The sequence below is a fragment of the Natrix helvetica genome (genome assembly GCF_964273705.1).
Source record: "Natrix helvetica genome assembly, chromosome: 1".
NCBI lineage: Eukaryota > Metazoa > Chordata > Lepidosauria > Squamata > Natricidae > Natrix > Natrix helvetica.
Window position 1 is genome coordinate 122335490 of NC_138548.1, and position 19403 is coordinate 122354892.

The 19403-nt window shown below is 39.2% G+C and overlaps 1 protein-coding gene across 2 annotated transcripts in view; it reads right to left on the reverse strand.

The window, feature by feature from the left end:
- The window catches only part of ZDHHC5 (zDHHC palmitoyltransferase 5), a 79972-nt gene that overhangs the window by 42887 nt on the left and 17682 nt on the right, over window positions 1–19403 (reverse strand). For both annotated transcript variants that reach the window (XM_081935560.1, XM_081935559.1), the window contains exon 2: window positions 3045–4325. In XM_081935560.1, coding sequence (XP_081791686.1) covers window positions 3045–3148 — 104 coding nt within the window. In that variant the 5' untranslated portion in view covers window positions 3149–4325. The remainder of the gene's footprint in view (window positions 1–3044; window positions 4326–19403) is intronic.

Sequence of the window (19403 nt, forward strand, 5' to 3'; positions counted from 1 at the left end):
TAGCATCCTGGTATACTCTGCTCCAAATTACCCAGCGATGACAGCCAACAGCTTCATATAGAAATTAAATAGCATTGGAGACAAGATGGTGTCTGGGGCAGGGCAGTGTACAGAATGACTGCAGAGAGTCTGCGCTGCAAACGGAAGTAGAACTTCAGAACACACCATAAAGGATGTATTTAACAGTTTTGTGAATAATAGCACATACTGTCTTTAATCTACAATTACCAGATTTAGTTTGATACCAGACTTTATACAAGATTAGATCATCCAATAATGGTACCTCACAATCTATTGTAATTGCTAATTTATACACCTTTTTAAAAAGGATTACATAATCCCTGGAAGAACAAACTGAAGGACACAGCACCCTCATTCCACGTAGCTTGCTGGCTCTTACCGTTGAATGCAAGGCTCCACGAATTACTCTAATCAGGCTGCACTTATATGTAGAAAAGGCAATTCTCCACAGAACAAAAAGGACTTAAGAATTTTTTTGAGTTTTTCTTCTAATGAGTCCATACTTATCACTATGCCTAAAACTAAAGATTTTAATTTTAAAATTGGAAACGAAGATGCTTTGCAACATGTTAATTCAGTCAAAGCATGTCCTTAGATGGACATGTAGGATCTAGGCTCCTACATAAATTTTCTTAGAAAATTAAAACATAATTTTCAATTTAAAACGTAAAATAATTATAGTCCAATTCCTTGTTTGTAAATCTGCTCACTTGCACAGGAAAAAGGAAAGATAAAGTGGGAGTTGATAGCAAAACCCAAAGAACCAACAACCAAGCAAAAAATTTAGCTTTGCACATTCTCAGCAGCCATTGGATATGATTAAACCATTCATTGTGCACCAATACTGCACCATGATTGCAGTATTGGGTTTATTGATAGTTTTGCAATTTCAAAATTAAATATTCATATTTTGTAGGGTACAATCTGATATAAGCTTTTACACAAACACACACACATAAACACACTCTCTCCTTGTGTATACACAGAAGAGGAGCTACCTGGAAAGATACTTACATCAAAGCAGAAACTGAACAGTATTTTAACAAATATCTCTAAAAAATTAATTCAGATGTCAAATAATATAATTTGATGTTAAATTACACATGAATTGCTTTATTTTTATGTTCTATTTTTAAATACATATATATCATTTTAAAAATTTGTTTAATGACTTTTTTCAGCTTTGAAAGCATTTTTAAAATATGTATTTGACAAGTCACATGCATTTTAAAATTTTTGGTGGGCCTCTTCATTTGTTCTTTAGCTTTTCCTATCATGTTCATTTTTTACTTTTCTAAGTTTCCCCCTTTTTTTCTTATGTTTAGAATAATATAAACATTTTATATTATTCAGTTTGGAAGTTTGGAGATTGCCTATTCTAAAACTTAAAATACACATGAAGATAAAACCTGTAAGGCTATTCATATGGATGATGAGGTGATGAGCTGCCCAATCATAGGGCAGCATGGGTGAGGCAGCCATAGCCTGTAAAGCCAGTGAAACCACTTGCTATTAGTAAAGCTTTTCTTCAGTGTATGCACTATGCCAACAAGCAGTATCTAGCTATCATGTAACATAATTTGTTAGAAGGCTGTGTCTCATCCATTCTTTTCAATTGTTATGCACTTAAGAAACAAGTTATATAAACATGACTTCTAGAGTATATTTCTCAGCATAATCAGTTTTCAACAACTTTAACTTACGTGCAAGAGTGCATCACTCTTAATATTATATCATCATGCAACATGCATATATGCACACCAACAATTCTTAAATGGTAGACTGGTACCAATGCAGCTTAAAACATTTGGGCTACATTAGAATATACTCAAAAGTTCATTAGAGATAAAGCGGCACATTAAACATTTGCTTGGTACAGGAAGTGGCTCATATTTCTAATTTCAAAGGTTAGTAGAAAGACCACTGTGATTTAGCAGTGGTTTAAAGTCAAAGGAAAACATGTGTATCTACACTCATGCATCTCTTGACAACTTCTTTAAAAACACTGTTTCTCCTTGGATTCACAAAGTTACTGCAATAGTAACCTCCCAAAAGATGTGCACGATTTAAAGGAAGGCAAATGTATATTCCATCTCTTTTTCCTTTGAATCCAAAAAGAATACACAGCCTCACTGTTTACATAAGAGATGGATAAATAAGGCTAGCTATAAATCTGAAATTGTCCCCATCTTGTATGACTAAAAATAAAGTTAAGATTAAAAATGTCATTATATTATTTAATTAAATGCACAGAAATAGTACAGACTTATTCTTTTAATTACTTCATCCATTATTTAATTTAAAGGAAAAAGTCACATTATTAATAAATAATAATCAAGGACAAAAATTGAAAAGGATCACATTTGCAGCAGTTTTGCATACTATTAAATCCAGCAGCAATTCTGTTCCAAATAAAATGAAAATATTCCCTGTATTCCTTAATTATATACAACAATACTACCAATGTGTTTATCACACGTTTATCACACTTAGCACATTTTAGAATAAAATGGGCTCCTTTTCACTATTTATAGTCTTCAGTTAAATTTTAAAGATAAGTGCCCTTGTAAAATTCTAATAAAAACACTAATTATTATCCTAACAAGTTTCTTGTTGTTAGGACAGCACTTTTCCTACCAGAAGTTGCAAATAAAGATTTGTACCATGTGTTGCTGATTTTTGGCAAAGATCACCACCATTCTGCATTGCCTAAAACCACAAATCAAACATAAAGCCACCTTAGCACTATTACCAAAACTGGACTCTTTCATCCCTTACTACCAAAAGAAAGAATTTATGCTATACTGACATACATTTCAAAATCAATTTCTCTTACATAAACTTTATATTCTTTTATTCTGCTTCAATCCTACCTCTATTTCTGCAAAGTTAACAGAACAGAACACACCTCTGGTTTTTATATACTCTTGTAATGGATGCTCAAAAACAAAGACACCAATATTGCATCATTGTTCCCCAGTCCATTCCATTGCAGATCCCAGTAATAGATATTTCTGACTCACGTAAAAGCGAAGAAGAGAGTGGTGGCTCCTACTAAGAAGATTGCAGCAGCTGATACTGGGACATACTTGCTAGGTTTGAATCTCTTTCCAGATGCTGCTGGCATGTTGGAGCTCTGGTGGGTGATCTGCCCTGCAGCATAGCCCAGGCCCAACAGGAGTCAAGAAGGGTAAGAAAATTAGGGAAAGCAGCTTTCTCAAAACACAAAACAAAACAAGAAATTAGGGGAAAGCTTAAAAGAGTATCCAAGTTCTCAAAGTTGTCTGTTAAGAGCCAGATCTTATTCACAATTATAAATCAAGATGGCATTGACAAAAAAGAATAAATCTGGGTAGAATTATTAAATGAACAGAACAAGATCCAATCAGGAGAATAATAAACCTAATCCCAAGATTCCTTTTGAAAAATAACAATGTAAAATTAAATTCTGGAAAAAGTAGTGGTCATGCAGCTTCTGGAGAATATCATCTTCTGAAGGTGAAAAAAATAGTTCAATAAGGCCGAAAACTGCAGCTGGATTGGAATTTTTAGTGCAAGAAGACAAGATGGATTGGACAAAAATGCCAAGGAAAATGATGTACTAGATATAAGCTTCCAATGGTTTTTTCTGTATTATTACTTCATATTATTTTCAGAAATTGCACAATAATTTTCAAGGCAGAGTTTTTCCTTTCTAATCTGTTTTCAAGATAAAACAATGCATTGTAGATGATGTTTGGGGATAGTTACATTATTAGCAAATATGTTAGACTAGAACACATGTTTTTTCTGCCTCCAGAATGCTCTTTTCTCCCAGGGCTAGAACCCTGCCCCCTGATTTCATCAGGAACTAGAGCTGAGTGGCAGTTGCTTGCATTTATTTTTCTCTTGAATGCTAAATCCCAGTAACAGCTGGTAGAAGGCTGAGCTGAAAATCCTTTTCGTTCAAGAGGAATTGTGAGGAGCAAACTGGAGGATTGGTCCTGTTTTAGTCTTCTTAAACCCTTTATAAATATAGTTTTGACTTTTCAAAATAGAAAGTAAGTTTTGCTTCTTTAAAGATGCATCAATTGTACACAGAGTAAATCCAGCTTGGGAACCTCACAATTTTCAAAGGTTGTCATAAAAATAAAACAATTGACAGAAAACAAAAATGCTGTCCACACTTATGTCCTACAACATTTTGTCTGCTCCAGTCTGATCCACTGTCACACGTCTATCACATATATTAGTCTTTATGCATATTTGCTTCAATAATCTTCATATCATTTTAAAAAATTGACATCTGGAACTCTTCTCTTTACCTAGAAAAAAGAAAGAAAATATTTTTATTTGTAACATTTTTAAATGAAAGAATTATTTATGAATAACACTCTTTCGTGTGATTTGGTTTCTGTAGCTACAAATCTGGAATAATTCTGACTTTGTGAGATATGGCACATTTTGTTTTCAACCCTCGAACATCAATAATTATCTTAATTTGGATAAGCTTAGTGTTAATAAAAATACTAAAAGATTATGTCTAACATAAATGGAAGAACTTATTAAACTTCAAATCACCCATTTTTCACATGTTGAAGACTGAAATATATTAAGCAATTATACAATACTACTCATCTGCCTTTCCCCTCTTTCTTTCTCTCTATGCTGAAATCCATTTTAAAAAGTTGAGGCTGTCACCCAAAGCAGATGTAAGGAATGTACAGTAGGGAGTAGAAAGGAAAAATATTCTGCTAACTTATTTCTTCTGGTAGCAGGCAGAAAGCATTGGCTAAGCATTGTACTTCCAAACTACCTATTCAAAGAAAGACTAAAACCTTGTTGGTCAGAAATTCCATAACACATCTTGAAACATAAATTCATTGTTAAATCAACTTACTTTTGAAGCAGATGTGAATAATCTACTTCTTTCATCTGCTTCCTTTATATACACTTCCATATCCTTTTGGCAACTACTCTCCACATTTGCCATACCATATTTTCAGTTATAAACTCTTTTTTCCTCTAATCGGATTATCCAGAAGTATAGAACCAAGAGGTAAGGAAGTCTGTGAATCTTTTAGAATTATCCATATTTCTTTAGTATCATGAAGTACAATATGATCAGACATTCATTTAAGTCTTATTAATGAAGAGATTTTAACAAAACAAACAACCCAAAGAGTTTAGTATCTTTATTGAACTCATGGAGCCACGAGTTAAAAAAATATATAAACACCTAAATAATCAACTCTTTTAAGAGAGTGAGTTGGATTAAATATTAATAAGATCAGATATCGGTGTGCCCCTCTCCAGAATAAAACCAGATCTTTTTTTTAATCCCCACAGTAAAAGTTATGGAAATTAATTCTATCCTGATCAAAATAGGGAGTTACAGATATGAGCCCAGAAAAGACTATAAGACTACTGACAAAGATGTTGTCTTTCATCAATTCGTGGTCCAGTAGAGTACAAAAATGGAAAAATGCAATACTGTTGCTACTCTTCCCAGAAATAGTCATCCAAAAACATTACCTTAAAAGAAAGTTATATAATACTACATGAATAAAGAAAAGGGGCTTGCAGGCCACTAAGTAATGGAACTTAATAGTTACAGAAAAGGATCTGCATTCTGCAGATCATTCTTATAATGTCTTATGTCAAGAAAAACTAAAAAGAACATTTATGGGAGTAGCCAAGGATTCTGTCAAGTTTACTTGGCTAAACAGTAGGCTATGAATAATGCTTTGAGGACAGTTGAAACAAATGTACAAGTTGTTGGCGTTAATGAGAAACATTGTATTTGGAGAGAAAAAACCCCCACTGCATTTCAACAAAAATTCATCCCAATTATGACACATGATGGTAGGATTATCATCATTTAGAGGTGCTTTGCAAATTCAGGATCTAGATGGCTTACAATGATCTCTGAATTTACCTAGACTACAGAAAAAAGTCAGAACATATATAATATACAACACAATAAGCTTAAATATTGAGAGAACAGAATAAATATTGACTTTTGGAAAGGCCGAGTCAAAGTTCTATCCTTAACAGGTGAAATGTTGTAGAATATCCTAAACTAAAGCAAATAGTTCATGCAAGACAGATAAAAAAGATGTGTCAGTTGAAGCATTTTTTCAAAGAGGAATGGGTCAAAAATGGTAATGTGTGGGGAAAAATATTATGCCCCTCCCCTCCATAGTCATGTGACTTTGGGCCGTTGGTAACTGATTTGCATTTACAGGTTTCTGGCAAAAATGCCCGTAGAGAACAATGGGCTTGCTTAGCAGCAGTGTTTGCTTAATGACCACCACATAAAAATTTTGTAAAATCGAGTGGTAGTCACATTGTGATCCAATTAAGGACTGTTGTGATTTGGGACCATAATTGCAGGCTTAATTACAGTCATAGGTTGAAGACTATCTGTAATACTAAAAGGTCTACCAATCACTAAATCTTAAACTACAGTTTCAGAAACACATAACATACAACTAATATTGGCCTAGTGTTTTTATTTTGTTTTTTTAAATCATAAAAATTTTTTTTGTACTTTTTAATCATAATTTTTTCATCTATTAATAGGCTTTAAATAAAGTTCAGATCATATTGCAGGTAACAATACTGAAATATTATGGATAATTCTAAAGAATTCACAAACTTTCTTTCACCGCTGCAATCTGCCTTCTTGTCTTGCTCTTGCAGGTTTGACAACCAAATATATCAGGGGCCTTATAATTTGTATTTATTTGTATTGTGCCTTTATTTCTACAAATAACTCAAAGTGACTAACACATCCAACACACCTTCCTCCTCCTATTTTCCCCACAACAACAATCTTATGACATGGTTTGGGTTGAGAGAATATGACTACCACAAAGTCATCCAGTTTGTTTTAATAACTTGTTAGCCAAATTAGCCTAACAATAAAATCCTATTTTCAAGTGTTTTTCAGAGCAAGTGACTTTGAAAACTGGGAGCCAGAAGCAAGAAGCACAGAGGCATGGCTTCAGTTTAACTCTGTCTCGAGGCCAATTGGACATCACAATACCCATTCCTGGCTCATCCTGCGACCCTCCTAAAATAACAGTTCAGGTAAGACCAACTGTCATTCCTGGGACGTGATTTTTTTAAAACAATTGCCCCATTTCCTTCAAAAATGCTATATAATACAGAAAGATGCACGTTGTTTTGTAGGTTAATTTTCTCTTTTAAGACTGAATTTGTTAGAAACCCAAACACCTTTTTCTCTCTCTGTTTATAAATCACATTAAAATATAATCATGATTCAACTTTTTCTATAGTCCTGGAAGACCTGGAAATCAAGCTCTTGTTGGGTTCAAAATTAAAATAATGTATTTATAAGCCATATTTGCATCCGAAGGCAAGCATCAATCTGAACCAAATATCACTATGAAAATAATGTACATATACAATATAAATGATAAAAGCTGGATAAAAGCATCACCTACAACTTATACTGGAGATCAATCACAGTAGTTGTTAGAGCTAGACAACATTGCATGTTGTCATTCTATATGTCTGACACTGTATTACTGAGCAATGTGAGTGATCAATCTTGTAAATTATTCATTAAGAACAGCAGCTACTTCTGCTGGCAGAGATGATTAACTAGTACATGTAGAGTAATAGAACATTTTCTGAAAACCTAGCAATTTACCCGGGCAGAAGCCAAAAGGCAGTGAACTACAAAGGAGAGCAGAATGAATGCAATTTCATTGCTGAGCCTTGTTATTACTACAATTCTAGTCAGTTTCATATGCCCTCATTTATCATTTTCCACTGCATCAAGCACAGAGTCAGTGTCAGTTTCAGTAATAACCCCTTCTATGCATTCACAAATATTTTTGAAATAAAATACAAATACAGAGCTTAAAATACAACATAAGGCAAAGAAGTATCAGCATAAAACCATGAAATGTAAGTAAATGCTTTGTTGATTTAGGAATGTTCTCAACCAAAGTGTCTTGTAGGCATTTATGGTAATAACGTATGCTTTTGAAAGCAAGATTGCTGGAAACTTGACTCTACTATAAACTTAAACTAACAGCTTGTAGTGGTTATCAATTGATTGAAATCCCTTTTAAATTGAATCTACTAAAAGGGACACATGTGAAAAAAGAGATAAAAATTAAAGACAACATTTCAAAAATTCTATCTTCAGTTGTTCTATATTTTATATGATTTTATTACAACTTTAAAAATGAGTTAAAAATAAATTTCCTAACTCCCTAAATAAGAAAAAGAAACTAAGCAGAAAGCAAAAAGTACAAGGGAAAAAAACTTGAAGGAAAATAGAAAAAAATAAAAAAATACAAGTGTCTTCTGATATTTTTCATAGCAGTTGTAAGTACAAATATATCTAATCTCTGTAAAGTTATAGCACAATATTCTTTTTACCCTGTTCTGTGGTGGTCATTAAGCAAATGCCACATCATAAAGTGACCACTACAGGCATTAAGCAAACTTGGTTTTCTATTGGTTGGGTCTATTTTTTAAAAAAAAATCCTAATACATTAAAATGCTGGTTTTCAGCAAAATGCTGTAATATGTGGTCATGTGACTGTAGGATGTTGCAAGTGGCCGTAAATGCAGGCCAGTTGCCAAGGGCCTGAAATGTGATCACGTGACTGTGGGAGGAGGAAAGGCGTTGGAACTTTAAAACTGGGTTATAAGTACCCCCAAGGAAGTCGTCCATAACTTTGAACAGCTGCTAAGTGACCGGTCATAAGTCGAGGATTACATGTAAACATCAAAGATATAAATTACAAGTTCTTTTTTTTTCATTTTTACACAAAATATCTAAGTATAAAAATCAATCTTACCCATCTAATACAATTATCTCCAAGGTTCTTATGTTACAAGACTCTAAACAAAAAGATCCAATTCAAATTATCAAAGATCTTCTCTGCATCTAAGAATATCAATCTAGCTTGTTTTTCAATATGTTGCTTTAAGGTTCCAAAATATTCAAACACTTCTAATATTAACATGTAATTGTCTTTTAGGTAAAAACTCACATTAGATTGTAAAATTTTATCCTCAAAAAATCAATGAAAGAGTCAGCAATCCAGAAGTGGGCTTCACATAATTTAACAACTGTTCGCCTAGTGCAGAACAGAAAATGAGAGCTTCATCCGTGTGTGTGCCTTCCGTGCTTGTGCACAGCTTTAAACACATGGCAATTTCCTGCATGCGGCTTCCAGCACACCTTCTCAGGCAGCTGTGGTGAGTAGAGCAGCTGATGCACAGAAATCAGTTGGGTTGCATGGGTGGGGCAAGGGAGCCAGAGAGTGAGATAGATAGGATAGGATAGTGCTGGGTCAGGTGGGTAGGCCCAGCTAGTGGTCAGAACTTACTGGTTCACCCGAACCGGCAGCAGTCCACCTCTGCAGCAATCTACCTGGACCAAATACCTTTTCTGTTTTAGTCTTTTCGATAGCTCCACACAGTGTTGTTATAATTCCATTAAAAATTTGTGTCCGATGCTCTGTAATCTTCAGTAAATTCTCTTTATGTGAGTATTTACCCACTTATTCTGAGAATTTTTTTTGATCTTTATATAAAGGTATATAATACTAATGAAACTCTTTTTGCATATTTGCAAAAAACTGCAGTGCAATATTCCCTTCTTGCAACTTTAATATCACTTTATTTTTTGCTTCCACAACTTATATCCCAACCATCTCCCAAAATTATTTGGTTGCAAATTCAAATTTTTATTTTGCATAATCCATCTTTATTTCCATCTCTCTTACTGTTAACATAATTGCCTGCACAGAAGCTTAATTTGGTGAGTAATACTTGACGTTCCCTGGGGATTTTTAAATTCCTTTTATCTCATCCAAAATCATTTTTCTTGCCTTTTCTTTTTAAATTCACTATTACATAATGTTAAATATTCTCTTACAAAAGCTTCATTTGTATACCAAACCACCCTTATTTTTGTGCCTTTATTGTTCTAAAAAAAATTCCCTCAACTTTTTACAATCCTCCAGCATTTTTTTTGTAACATCATATTATCAAATCTCCACTTAAAAGATCCATTTTCCTTTTAAAAGTTAAATTCTCTAGGTTGTAATCTGAAAGTCTTTGATAATGTCTGAATTTCTTAAACCTCTCAGAAATCCAAATCATAACCATTCTCGAAAAAGATGCCTCTCAGAAAAATAAGTGTATTCTTTTGACTCACCATTTCTATATCTCCATATATCAACACGCTCCTAATTATCCATTAAATAGATAAAAACCTTTGGTAATTTACCCTGTGTACTTTTAACTTTTTTCTCAGATGCTCTTTCTGTGGGGGAAATACTGCATTACAATTTCCCAGGAGTTTTAGAAATGTTAATATCTGTACTGTCCATCATGGTATCTTTTTAACGTCTTGTAACTGTTATGGTATTTGATTGGTTATATGTCCATTAATACTTCTTCCAGTTTTAAATTTTTTAAGCAAAATATTTCTTGCTTTCCATAGTTTTAGACTCAGTCTGTTTCAAAATAGAAATCACTCCTTCCAACCTAACCCATCTAAAATGAATTTTGTTTCTTCTGATGTGTCTGTCAAAAAATCCCCCTTCCTCTTGTGTATGATTCTAATTGGAATTATCAAACCTCTATCTAGTATTAAAATGCTGCTATAAAACTTGGTCTTTGGCTTCTTTATGACAAACTGTAGAAAGACACCTCTTTCTAAATTAATTTCTAAATTAATTTCTAAATTTGGCAAAAATCATGTAAATTCTATAGACTTGATCAATCTCGGTTTCAATGTCATCTTCTTCCCAGTCCAAGAAATTAAACAGAGTTGTAAGGCCCCTTTTAGGAAACAGATCCAAGATACTGCACATCCTCCATGTTTGTTTTAGATGTACCAGCACACATATATAAACAATTGAACAAAGGTTGATAAATAGGTGCGGAAATAGACCGTTGGCTTACATGAATGGTTGGTCTCTAGGCGCTGCGGAAGTGTCCAAGCATGGGTTAACTTCAGCTTGCTGCCCAAGAACTGAGTTTAAATCTTTAGTGTAGCCACGCCTCCTGCTCCCCTTTAGAGGTCAGTTTGAAAAACGATGATGTGGACGTAAGAAGGTGAACTATGTCATCAGGAGAGGTGACTCGACTCCGCTAGATTACCCAAGAGTGGGGTTGGACATTCCCACAGCGCCTAGAGAGCGACCATTCAGGTAAGCCAACGGTCATTCTCCTAAGCGCTGCTTGGAGTGTCCAAGCATGGGACATACCCAAGCTATATAGTCCCAGGGTGGGAAGCAGAGAGATCTCGTTGTTCTGGAGCCGCCAGGACCCGCTGCAGTACTCTTCTCCCAAAAGAAGCCTCCGCAGCTGCAAAGGAGTCCAATCTGTAGTTACGAATAAATGGGGATGGTGAGGACCAAGTCACTGCCCTGCATATTTCCTCGATGGGCGCCTGAGTTGCCCATGTAGCTAAGGTCAGGGCGCTCCTCATGGAATGGGCGGTGATGTGAGGGAGAACCAGACGAGCCTGATGTTTGTAGGCCAGCTTTATGCAGGCACGCAGCCAATGTCCAAGTCGAGGAGGACACCTTCCTGCCCATCGAAGCAGGCTGGGAGGAAACAAAAAAGGGATTCGGACTTGTGGAAGGAGGCTGTTCTCTTCCTGTATATGTGTATTGCCCGTCGTACGTCCAATTTGTGCCAAACTTGCTCCCTGGGATGCCGGCAAAAGTCCAGGCGAATCACCTCCTGCGACCTGTGAAACAAGGTATTAACTTTTGGGATGAAGTAAGAGTCAAGATGAAGAATGACCATGTCTGGATGCACAACACAGAGGTCCTCCCTGACCGATAGGGCTGCCAATTCAGAGATTCTGCGAGCCGAAATGATTGCAATTAGAAAGGCAGTCTTAAATGATAAGTGGCGTAAGGTGATGGAATGAAGTGGTTCGAATGGAGCAGAGGTCAATGTCTGCAGAACAACTGCCAAGTCCCAAGTTGGGTACCAGTGGACCGTTGGGGGACATAAGTTGGTAGCTCCCTTCAGGAAGCTGTGAACCATGGGGTATCTGCTAAGTGGTGTAGAGTTGTCTCTGGAAACGATGGTGGCCAAAGCCTCCGTCTGCCTCCGAAGGGTGTTAGGGGCAAGATCCTTGTCCAATCTGTCCTGAAGGAAGTCAAGAATTTGTAGAATAGTTGCTGCAGTGCTGACAATTTGATGCGGTAAGACACCAGGATGAAAAGGCAGTCCAGGTTGCGTCATAGATGCGCACCGTGGAGGGATGTCTGGATGGCATGGATGACCTTGTCCGAGAAATTGTCTTGCCTCAGGAGGTCCCCCTCAAGGGCCAGATGGCCAACTGGAGCCACTGAGGGTCCAGGTGCTGAATGGCCCCCTGGTTGAGGGAGATCTGTTCCTGAGGAATGCGCCAGCATTTGGTCACTGACAGTTTGACAAGGTCGGCGAACCAGGATCGTCTCGGCCAGTGGGGTGTGACCAGCAGCACCTCGGCACCTTCCAGCAGAATCTTCTGGATCACCTGGGGAATGAAGTTGAGAGGCGGGAAGGCGTAAAGAAGACCTGGAGGCCAGCGGCATCGAAGGGCATCCGCCCCTTCAGCTCCAGGGCTCTGGAATTGTGAAAAGAACCAGGGGTGCTGCGTGTTCGACAGACTGGAGAACAGATCTATCGCCGGAAGGCTGAATCTCTCGTAGTTGGTGAAAGAAAGATGGATAAAGTTGCCATTCCGTGTTGCTGATCGTCGATCGGCTCAGCCAGTCTGCAGTTATGTTTTCCTCCCCCGAGATGTGATCTGCCTTCAGTGACCCAAGGTGGTGTTCGGCCCAATGCCTGAGAGCCTCTGCCTCCAACAACAGGGCCTCCGATCGCGTGCCACCCTGATGGTTTATGTACGCCTTGGTGGCAATGTTGTCCGTCAGTATTAGCATGTGTGCGCCCTTGACATGCAGGTGGAAGTGGTGAAGCGCCCTGTGCTCCAGCCAATTTATATTGTGGGCGAGCTCCACTGGCGACCATCTGCCCTGGCCACATGAGTCTGAAAATGGGCACGCCAGCCGTACAGGCTGGCATCCGTCATTATGACAAGGTACTCTTGATCCTTGAAGAGGAAGCCTCTTTGCAGAGCCAGCAACTGCCACCACCTGAGCGATGTGATGACTCTCGGAGTGACGTTCACAATCCTCTTGGAATTGCTGGCCTTGCGACGTTGAATCGGAAGCAAGAACCACTGGAGCTCCCATGCATGCATTCGAGCCCAGGCAATTACCGCAATGCACGAGACCAGCTTCCCCAGAAGTCACGATGGAGGCTGACCTTGACATCCTGATGTGTCGTGCAAGGGAGGTTATGCTGTCCACTCGTTGCTGCGTGAGGAAGACCTTGCAAATGTTGGAGTCAATCACCGTGCCCAGATGTTGAATTCTTGAGGTTGGAGTCAGGTGACTTTTCTCCCTCTTGACGGAAAAGTCGTGCCATTTGAGGGTGCAGTGAGCTAGAGGTCCCAATGTGCTTGTGGGATGGATGATGACAGTAGAAGTATGTCATCCAGATAGCAGACGAGTCGTACAGGTCGGGATCGGAGATTCGCTGAGACTGCAGCCAAGAGTTTTGTGAATGTCCTTGGGGCTGATGAGAGGCCAAAAGGAAGGGCCTTGTACTGGTAATGATGGTCTGCAAACTGGAACCTCAAGAACTGGCGATGCACTGGGTGAATGGGGACGTGCAGGTACGCCTCCTTCAAGTCGATCGATGTTATGTGATCGTCCTGCCTGATGCAACTCAAGATGGTCTGGAGCGATTGCATCTTGAAGCGCCTGTAGGCTAGGCGGATGTTGAGCTTCTTGAGGTCCAGTATTGCTCTCACCCGCCCTCCCAATGCTTTGGAGACCAGGAAGAGGATCGAGTAAAAACCCCTGCCTTCCTGACCCGGGGGTACCTACTGGATGGCCGCTATGTCCAGCAAATGTCTGATCTCCGCCTGCATCAGCTGGCGTTTCAGGGGCGATTTGGGAATGAGATAGCGGATGAAGGTCCCAAGTGTCCATCGTTGTCTCCTCCCATTGGTCGGCATGCAACTGTAGACGGCCCCTGATGGGAGGGGAATGATGACGGTCACTTAATCTGCTGAAAGGAGAGGTTGGAATACCCCCCTTGGAAGACCCTGTGGTTCCCCTGCGGCCTATTCTTGTCCCTGAACGAGGACCTCTCATGGGAGCGGTCCTGCGACTGGGTGTAAGGCCAGAGGTAGAAGGGGCATCTGCATTACGAAAGGGCTGCCTATGAAAAAACGACTGCCCTTTCCGGTTCGGCTTTTTGGTAACAGCCGGCAAAACCTTGTGCTTATCCTTGGACTCAATTAAAACGAAGTCTAAGGCCTCCCAAAAAAGCTTGCCTCCCTTCATGTCCACCTGCCAGTGACGAAGCCACAACAGGCAACACAAGGTCACATTGGAGGCAAGTGCTCTAGCTGAGAATTTGGTGGCGTTAAGCGAAGCGTCGGCCAAGTACTTGACCACTGCAATTATTTTTTTGACATCTTGGTGCAACCTATTGTCGCCAGCCCGGAGATTGGATAGCAATTTGCGCAGCCAAAATAGGCCTGCCCTACTGAAGTAGGAAGAGGAGGAGGAAGCCTTCATGGCCCATGCTGTGGCCATATGAGTCTTGTGACAGGCCTTCCCCGCCCTCTTATCTTCAGCTTTAAGTCCTTCCAGCAGGTCAGCTGGGAGGAACGAATTCGAGGTTAGGGCTACTATGAGGTCATCAAACTGGAGGAACTTCAGGAGATCCTCCATGCCAGCTTCCATAGAATAAAGCTTCTTGTCCACCCCACTGGGATTAGCCATGGAGCCCGGCTGGGCCCATTGACGTTGTATAATGTCCAGGAATAACTGGGGAGCAGGGACCAGCTCCTGAAGAGGGGTGGTTTCCTTGAACAGCTCTGCCCCTAGATCCTGAGATCCAGCGGTTGGCTTATTGCCCTGTTCGGCAGAATTCTTACCAGATTGCACAGGAAGCCCCATCTGAATAGAGGACGCCCTAGCCTTGGTGAGAATGGCCCGAAACATAGAGGGCTTGAATAACCCCGAGAAGGCAGGAACGTCGGGGGTCGGGTTCTTGTCCTCCGATAAATCTGGGGCATCCTGACCGCCCTCCTCTGCGTCAGATGCTTCGCTGACAGCCGAGGAGGCAGAAGGGGAGACCCTACCCTCTTGCTCCGGGGGATCAATAACCTTCGCTTTGGCTCGACCTGGGAGAGGTAAGGAAAGGCCCAATTGCTGGATACCATCAGCAATCCCCTGAGATATAGCCCTTGCAACCACCTCCTTCATGCTGAGGTGAACTCAGGAGCAGAATTTTGGTTCTGGGGCAAATCCCTGGCTATAGGCCCAGGAGGGGGAATTTCCTCTTCCAACAGGGAACAAGCCTCCTCCATGTGTTCCTCCTCTAGAGATGAGGCTAAGGACCTGGGAGATGCCAGAGAGGGGTTAGGGGAAATCCCAAAATCGCCCTCATCCATTACACATGGAGATTCTTCTGGTGGAAGATATAAAGTGGGGGGATTAACAGGAACCTCAGCAGGTGGAGGGAGATCCTGTTCAAGCCCCTGGTTGCTCTGAGCCTTCTGAAATTGTTTTTCTAGGGCTCTCTGACGCCTCTCAGCCATCCTCTCTTCTGCCTTGGACACCTTCCTTGTTTTGGGCTGTTTGCCTTTAGTGGAGCATGCTGCACTAACATCCTTGGCCGCAGGATTGGGCCTGCTGCGCTTACTGATGGTAGGTCCCGCCTGCTCTGCAACCTTCTCCACATTTTTGCTGGCCATGGTGGAACTTCCAGCCCCCAAATCTCGTTATCCAGAGAAGATTGCTTGGAGAAATGGAGTCCCAAGTTGCAATGAATTTCTGAGGCAATGGCTCCAGCAGGTGATGCAGCAATAAAATGACGCTAAGAGGAAGCTCTTAGGGCGCTCGCAGATCCGCGTTGGTAATATCAGAACAGGGAATGGCCTGGAAAGCCAAAGTCCCTGTAGCCGCCAATCAAGGTCTTCAGGGGAGGGGGAGGTCTGCCTGGAGACCCAGAGCAAGGCCACTTGACCAACACCCCTCCCAACAGCGATCTGCTAAGGGACCAGGCTGCAGCACAGAAAAAGAGAAAAAAAGGCTTGGATTTAAAGCGTGTGCTTTTTTTCCTCTTCCAAAATGGCCACCGCAAGCTTGGAGCGACACCGGGCTGCCGTCAGTAATCCGGAGTGCTCAGTAAAGCCTCCGGAACTAAGAGGGGTCTTCTGACGGTTCACAGGGGCTCCTGACTTCCCTACCTGGCCGCTAAGCTCACCAGCAGCCGCTGATGAGCCTCCCAGAGCTGCCAGACCGCGTGGAAGCACGGGAGGCTGGAAATGTGGGAGGCTGGAAATGTGGGAGGCTGGAAACGCTCCAAGCAGCCTGGTCTGCGTGTGAAGGCTAATTAGACGAAATAACTTCTTTCAATGGTTAAAAAAACTAGGTTTATCTAAGGCTACAACTGTGGAAGAAAATAAAAAGGCTTCACTAAACTAATTAGGAGAAATCCAGCTTGGTATCCAAGGACTGGAAATCTCAAATACATCCTTTTAGGGCGACTGAGTTTTTCAAACTGACCTCCAAAGGGAGCAGGAGGCGTGGCTACACTAAATATTTAAACTCAGTCCTTGGTTAGCAAGAGTTAACCCAAGCTTGGACACTCCAAGCAGCGCCTAGGAGAAACTTCCTTTACCAAGAGATAAAAGTAATTTAAAATGATGCTAATCAACATTAATGCTTGCACATAGCGCCAAAGTTTAAGAGTTATAGTTCAAAGATCTGATAAATGTTAGATATAATAAAAGCAATTGTGGAATATCTTACATTCACAGTGGCTGACAGATTGTGTACTATATGTCCAATAGAGAAAGAAAATTCAAATGGAAAATGCAGTACTCCAATTTACTAAGTAGAAATTAAAACAGACTCTTTCCTACAAGAAAATGGAAAAGCAGGAAAGGAATGGAGGAATGCCTATATAGGAGAAATATGCCATAAATCAGATGCATATAAACAGAGATAGAAAGCCTATTTTGCAAACAGGGAATACACTTTTAAAAATCCAGCTACTAAGGAATCCTGATTGAATGGACATTCCCATGAACAACTGAGGTAGAATATTTGCATAGAAGAATCCAAACAAGGGTTTAAGATAAATTTTACTTTTAAATATGTGCAAAGAAATCACAGCTGCTATTTAAAAGTTTAGGACCAAACTTCAGTAAAAACAAACTTGTGTGGTTCTGGATGCTACAAAGAAAAGGCAATGACCAAAGCTATTGTAAAGTTGTTTTTTTAATGTTTGTTTTTCCATTTTACTGCCCTCTCTGACCTCTGGTGAATGATTTTGGTAAAGTTTCCCACTATTTCGAAGCACAAACATATGTGAAGATTTGAACACAACCATATAAGTAGGCATATGAAAGGAACCCCCTTAAAAAATTCCTAAAAATCCAAACCCATCTGTGCCTATATACTTCTGCTTAATTAATAATCACAGGATTTGCAAAATTATTTAGTGAGGTACTAGGCAAGAATATGGGGCGTATACCTAATATACAGCTAGAGAAAATGCTGGATTTTATTACTGATGTTAATGTTTTATTTGAAACTTGAAACACTTAATAAAAGAATCTATTGTATTTTTTTAAAGAGTGTTTTAGTGAATGAGAGAAGCTGTTTATAATATCTTATTGAGAAAAACTATTGTTAACCTGTATTTTATTTTCAACAGAAAAAGAACCAAGACTCCTTTGCAACCTTAGGAGCAAAATATGAAAGCTTTAACTTTTGCTATATCACTCTATCCATTGCTCTCAAAAAGCTTTAACATTTTATACCAGTTAATGGTATTTAGATGTTAGGCATGTGATTAATTGTATCTAAAAATTATGCTTCATCAGCCATCAGCTTCAGACAACATGGTAATTCAGTACATGAATAACTTCTAAGTGACTCCAGCCTTTCTTACTAATATACCAGAGCTGAAACTTCATAAATATCAGTATACTTTATAGATAGATTCTGAATTTTTTTATTTCTCATATCATAGTTCAGCATTTTTTAAATAACATTGTTCTGAGGTATTACATTAATATTAATTCCAAAGGAATGCTTTAATTCCAAACTGAAGTTAACTTTAAGGACAATGTTTTCTCTACATAAAATGGGGAGTTTCTTAAAACAATGTGAGCTGAGATGGGAAGCATGTACCCTGCCCATTCTCCCATTTTAGTTCCCAAGCCACAGCAGACAGTTATTTCAAATGCTTATCTTTTTAATTATTTCAGTTCATACCAGTCTAACATATTTAAAGAAAGGACAAGACCTGTTATTATCTTCCTCAGTGAAGAAATGGTCTTAAAATTATAGGAAAAGAGTGTATTAATAAATTTTAGAAGACTTTGACAATAGGATTGAATCTGGGTTGCTGTATAAGCTATTACTCAATAATGTATTCAAATATAATCCAAATGTGTTCATGCAAAGACTAGATCCCCATTTATTAAAGGTGCTTCAATTTGGATTCCTGCATTAGATTTATTTTAAATCAGGGCTGTCAAACTCACAGCCCACGGCCTGGATGCATCACGCGCTGGCCACACCTATGCCCAGTTTAGCAAAGGGGGGGGGAAGTCCTGATACGTCATGTGACGCCATGATACCGTGAGTTTGACACCCTTGCTCTAAATGGCTTTGTTCAAGTCTAAATAACTTGAGAAAAATATAGTTTCAAATTTCTTCTTTTCTATTAAAGTTCGTTTTAAATATCCTTCTGCACAATCAGCTATTCTATTTACCCTGAGGCCACTTTTTGTCTTAATCTGAATCTTTTCCTGCAAGGGGCATACATAAGGGGGTACAGGACAGCTTCCTGATGATGTATGACAGTTGGATGTCAGGAATGCCTTTTAAAGATCTTACTTCCCCAATGGGCACTTTTACACTCATACAAATTTAATTTAATCACAAAAAAATTGTTTGTTTGTTCCAAGAAGTGTGACAAACAGCATTTCTGGAGACTGTAGTGCAGAGGTTCCCAATCTTTTTCGGTTTGCGGCTCCCATAACACTTCGGATTTTTTCCGCGGCTCCCTTAATAGGTACATCCGATTTTTTTTAATTTTTGACTTTTTAAGGATTTGGAAATCTACTTTTTAGTTCGTTAAGGTTAGGTTAATTGAAAAATAAATTAAACACGAGCTTTAAATTCACAATTTATTGAACATCGTTTAATGATTTAAAATTATTAATGGGATGGATGGGCTTGTTGTTCGCTGCACAACTTCTCAAATCTTGGATCAGAAAAATAGCTTTTGAAAAG